The sequence below is a fragment of the Rhincodon typus genome, chromosome 46 (genome assembly GCF_021869965.1).
Source record: "Rhincodon typus isolate 14 chromosome 46, sRhiTyp1.1, whole genome shotgun sequence".
Lineage (NCBI taxonomy): Eukaryota > Metazoa > Chordata > Chondrichthyes > Orectolobiformes > Rhincodontidae > Rhincodon > Rhincodon typus.
Window position 1 is genome coordinate 9,796,099 of NC_063377.1, and position 6,052 is coordinate 9,802,150.

The 6,052-nt window shown below is 51.1% G+C and overlaps 1 protein-coding gene across 1 annotated transcript in view; it reads left to right on the top strand.

Moving 5' to 3' along the window:
- Positions 1-3,990: 3,990 nt before the first annotated feature.
- LOC125487864 (potassium/sodium hyperpolarization-activated cyclic nucleotide-gated channel 4-like) overlaps positions 3,991-6,052 on the top strand; it is a 10,464-nt gene continuing 8,402 nt past the window's right edge. The window contains exon 1 of the mRNA XM_048620316.1: positions 3,991-4,388. Within this exon, the coding sequence (XP_048476273.1) occupies positions 3,991-4,388 (398 nt within the window). The remainder of the gene's footprint in view (positions 4,389-6,052) is intronic.

The window sequence follows — 6,052 nt, forward strand, 5'->3', positions numbered from 1 at the left end:
CAATTCCTAAACGCCACACAGTCCGCACTCGCTAAACCCCACACAGTGTCCACCCCTAAACCCCACACAGTGCCCATCCCCCAAACCCCACACAGTCCCCAACCCCCATATCCCACACAGCTCCCACCCCCCCAAATCCCACGCAGCCCACATCCCAAACTTCACACAGCCCACACCTCCACAGTCCCCACACAGCTCCACCCCTCCAACCCCACATAGTCCACACTCCCCAAACCCCAACATAACCTCCTCTACCAAACACTACACAGCCCCCACCCTACCTAATATACAACACAGTCCACACCCCCATCTAAACCCCACACCCTCCCAAACCCCACAACTAAATCCCACACAGCCCCCACCACCCAACCCCACACAGCCCATACCCCCAACTAAACCGCACACAGTCCCCACCCCCACAAACCATAGACAGCCCATCCCCACCTACAACCACACACCCCACATCCCCACTTTCCCAAACCCAACACAGCCCTCTTTCCCAAACCTCATATAGCTCCCACCCTCCAAACCCCACACAGACCCCACCCCTTCAAACCCCACACAGCCTCCACTCCCCAAAACCCCACACAGTCCACAACCCCCAAAATTCCACACAGCCCCCACTCCCCAACCCGATACAGCCCACACACCTCCAAACCCCACACAGACCCCACCTCCCCAAACCACACACAGTCCCCACCCCCCCAAAACTCTACACAGCCCCCATCCCCCCTACCCGATACAGCCCACACACTTCCAAACCCCACACAGATCCTACCTCCCCAAACCCCACACAGTCCCCATCCCCCCAAAATGCCCATAGACCCCACCCCCTAAACCCCACAAAGCCCCCACCCTCACAAACCCCATTCAGACACCTCGCCCAACCCCCACACAGCACACCAAACCCCAGACAGCACCACCCCCCAAACCCCACACAGATCCCCAAATCCCATACGGTCCCCACCCCCACAAATCACACATAGCCCCCAAACCCCACACAGCCCCCACTTTCCCAAGACCCACACAGATCCCCAAATCCCATACAAACCCCACCCCCACAAACCCCACACAGATCCCCGAATCCCATACAGCCCCCCCACCCCCACAAACCCCACACAGCCCTCCAAACCCATACAGCCCTCACCACCCCAAACCCTATACAGCCCCCACCTCCACAAATCGTGCACAGCCCCCAAACCCCACAGAGACCTCACCACCAGCAGCTCAAAAATGACACCGCCCACCACGACCCTCAACCCCACACCACGCACTGTCGGAGGGTCAGCACTGAGGGAGTGCCACACTGTTGGAGGGTCAGTGCTGAGGGAGTGCCACACTGTCGGAGCGTCAGCGCTGAGGGAGTGCCACACCGTCAGACGGTCAGTGCTGAGGGAGTGCCACACTGTCGGAGGGTCAGCGCTGAGGGAGTGCCGCACTGTCAGACGGTCAGTGCTGAGGGAGTGCCACACAGTCGGAGGGTCAGCGCTGAGGGAGCGCCGCACTGTCAGAGGATCAGTGCTGAGGGTGTGCCGCACTGTCAGACGGTCAGTGCTGAGGGAGTGCCACACTGTTGGAGGGTCAGTGCTGAGGGAGTGCCACACTGTCGGAGGGTCAGTGCTGAGGCAGCGCTGCACTGTCGGAGGGTCAGTGCTGACGGAGTGGGCACTGTCAGAGAGTCAGTGCTGAGGGAGCGTTGCACTGTTGGAGGGTCAGTGCTGAGGGAGCACGGCACTGTCGGAGGGTCAGTGCTGAGTGGCTTACATGCCACATATGTACACAGTTAAAGGAAAGTTATCATTGTCCTAGACAGCAGAGGGCTTCTTTCACATTAGGGAGAGAGACGACTGGTGGTGGTTTAACCTGAGGGTCAGCACACCTCAAGCGAGGGGAGAGGTTGTGATCTCATGGTAATCTCAGCTGATGCAGGAATGAACCCATTCTGCTGACGTCACTCTGTAATACAAACCAGCCACCCAAACAACTTCCTGAGCTATCACTGACCCTCCTAAAACATCACTATCTGCCATGGTAGGATTCCAACCCTTGTCCTCAGGAAATTAGCCAGGGGTTCTGCATTCCTAGTTGTGATTCCTAATTCTGCATTCCTAGTTCCTAATTCCACATGACACTGTCCCACAGCCTTCCGAACACACATCTTACACATTTATACATGCAGACACACACAGACACAGGGACAAACACACACATACACAAATGCACCCACACAGACACACATTTTCACACTTAAACACATAGATACACATGTACCTACATATGCCAATGTACAAATCTGTCCTCCTACACACACATATACACACATTTGCACATTCATATATAAACATCCACACAGGTATATGCAAATTAAATATATGCATATACACACATCAGAGAAACACACACATTCACATACAAACACACAGCACACATATGTATACACACATGTACGAGCAGGTACGTGCATAGGCACACACAAAGACACGTGTACACATTACATTAACATACATACACAAACATGTAGTATATATACATAACTCAAATGATATACACTCATACATATATAAACACATGCAAAAACACACCTAACTTGGAAATATATAGCCGTTCCTTCAGTGTCACTGGGTCAGAATCCTGCAATTCCCTCCCTAATGGTATTGCAGGTCTACCTACAGCACATGGACTGCAGCAGCTCAAGAAGGCAGCTCACCATCACCTTCTCAAGGGCAACTAGGGATGGGATATTAATGTTGGCCAGCCAGCAACACCCACATCCCACAATGAATAAATAAAAAAATACACATATATACATGCATATATTAACACAGGTTTTTGTACATACCACATCGATTTACAAATATACACACAGATGCACAAAGCATGCACTGATATGGAGACATATGCATATGCACACAGGGGTACACATCATTATAAAGAGTCACTTAGAGTCATAGAGCTGAACAGTGTGGAAACAGACTCTTTGGTGCAACTCATCCATGCTGACCAGATATCCTACATTAATCTAGTGCCATTTGGCCCATATAGACACTTCCATTCACATGTCTACACACGCATATACAAGCAGATATGTACCCCCACACAGGCTGACACACACACACACAGACACACACACACACACAAGCAGTTATCCTTGTAATAAACAGACTGAGACACGGGTGGCGACACTCTCCTTCTGCGAGAGAGAGAGTCGCTCAGTCAGCTGATGAATTATGCGGCAGATGTCTCTTGCTGTGGCTCTGCCTGGCCATGGAGCAGAGAGGGTGACAGTTCTGACACAGAACTGCTGTTGCCATTGCAGTTAGAGAGAGCGGCGCCTCTTCCTGTGTGTGTGCCCCTCCAGCACCCGGCGCTGTCCAAGGTCCTGAACCCAGCCGTTCGCCGTCTGCTCCCGGGAGCGGGGGAAGCAGGTTCTGTATCTACCCCCGCCCCAGCCTGAGCAGCCCCCAACCCCTCACCCAACCCTGTGAAGGGGGAGCTGGACCACCCAGCACCCCCGGTGGGGGGTGGGTGGGGTGGGGAAGGGGCTGGAGGAGGCAGCCTGAGCCAAGATAACGATGGCCCAAAGGATCGCGAATGGAGCTGAACATGGTGATCAAGTCGGAACTGCTGAGAGGCGGCATTACCTGGTGCTGGTTTAATCGCTGAAGGAGAGAGAGAGGCAGGAAGGGAGTCAGTGAGGAAGGCAGGGAGAGAAGAGACAGAGAGGGGGAAGGAGAGAAAGGAGATAGAGAGGGAGAGAGAAGACGAGATAGAGGAAAGGAAAAAGGGATTGAGGTAGAAGGAAGGAGAAAGAGAGAGAGAGATAGAGGGAGGGAGATAGATAAAGGGAAGGAGAAAGGGAGAGAGATAGAGGGAGGGAGATAGATAAAGGGAAGGAGAAAGGGAGGGAGATAGAGAGAGGGAGATAGAGGGAAGCAGTAAGGGAGAGAGATAGAGAGAGGCTGCCTCCCCATGCAGAGGCAGGGAAGTAGGATGGAGAGAGGAGACAGTAGCCAGGCCAAGGGCAGTGTGTGCTCTCAGGACTGGGAGCTGGATGGGGAACTGCCAGCACAGAAAGCAGCAGGCACTGGGAGCCCAGACTCGGGGCAGAGGGTGGGCTGTAGCCCACACCGAGAGGCAGCTCCCTGCCCACACAAGGCAGTAGCATTCCTGCAGAAAGCTCCGGGCTCGTGTGAGCAGATCCTGGCAGCAGAGCAGGAACTGGCAGCTGGCAGTAACACCTTCATGCACCGTCAGATCAGTGCCATGCTTCAGCCTGGGGTCAACAAGTTTTCCCTTCGCATGTTTGGCAGCCACAAGGCGGTGGAGATCGAGCAGGAGAGGGTCAAGTCTGCTGGATTCTGGATCATTCACCCCTACAGTGACTTCAGGTAAACCTGGGGCAGAGTGGGGGTGCGGGAGGCCACGGCTTGGGAAACAGGGTCAGTGTCGGGCAAACTCGTCCACTCCACATTACAACAGGCAGAGAGGTGTCCATGATACAATTTCAGTGACACAGACAAACTGTGTGTTACAGTGAAACACATATTCTGTGCAATACAGTGTGACACAGACTATGTGATACACCATAAGACCGTCTGTGTGTGATACAGTGTGACACAGACTGTGTGTGACACAGTGAGAGACAGACTGGGTGTGATATAGTGTGACAGACAGACTATGTCTGATACAGTGTGTGAGCCACGGACTCTGTGACACAGTATGAGACTGTGTGTGTTACAGTGAGGCACAGACTATGCGTGAAACAGTGTGACACAGACTGTGTGTGATACAGTGTAGTGTGAGATAGACCGTGTGCATGATACAATGAGACACAGACTGTGTATGATACAGTGTGAAACAGACTGTGTGTTACAGTGAGGCACAGACTGTACAATACGGTGTGACACAGACTGTGTGATACAGTGTGAGAGACAAACTGTGTCTAATACAGTGTGATACAGACTGTGTGTGATACAGTGTGATACATTGTGAGACAGACTGTATGTGTTACAGTGAGGCACAGACTATGCAATACTGTGACACAGACTGTGTGCAATACAGTGAGGCATAGATTGTGTGTGATACAGTGTGACAGACAGAGTGTGTGTGATTCAGTTTGAGACAGACTGTGTGATAAAGTGTGACACAGACTGTGATACAGTGTGAGAGACAAACTGTGTCTAATTCAGTGTAACACAGACTGTGCATGATACAGTGTGAGACAGACTGTGTTACAGTGAGGCACAGACTGTGCAATACAGTGTGACACAGACTAGGTGATACAGTGTGAGAGACAAACTGTATTTAACACAGTGTGATACAGACTGTGAGTGTTATAGTGAGGCACAGACTATGCGATACAGTGTGAGAAAGATTGTGTGTGTGTGCATATGTTCGCAAATGTGAATAATTTAGACAGAATTTGTGACTAGGTAGCTTATTTTGAGATTGGTGTGTTTGTGTGACAGCAAAATATGTGCATGGCTGTGTGAAACTGTGCATCAGTGTATGAGAGAGGCACTGTGTGTTTAGATATGTAAGAGAGTGTGCATTAGTGTTGCTGTGGGTGTGTGAGGAAGAGAGAGACTGTTTTCTTCCTCTGAGATTATTAGCCAGAATGATGACTTGTGTGTGTGACAGCTGTGAGATTGTGCCCCTAAGACTGTGGTCATGAGTCTGTGAGAGACTGTAGTTTTAAGACTAAACATAGATGTTTGTCAAAATGTATGGATGACCTAGGAGCTGTGTGTGTGAGACTGTATGTATGTATGTTTGTGCTTCTGAGACTATATGTGTGTTAGCTTGTGATTGTGTCTGTTACTGTGTGCGTGTGAGAGTTTGTGACTGCATTTGTGTGTGTGCATGCATGATAGCAGTTGTGTGTCTGCGTGCAACTGCGTTTGTATGTGAACGTGCAACTGTATTTATGTGTGTTTGCACACAACTGTATTTGTGTGTGTGTGTGTGCGCGCGCGCGCGTGTTTGCGTACAGCTGTATTTGTGTATGTGTGTGTGTGTCCATGATTGTGTTCATATGTGTTTACGCACAACT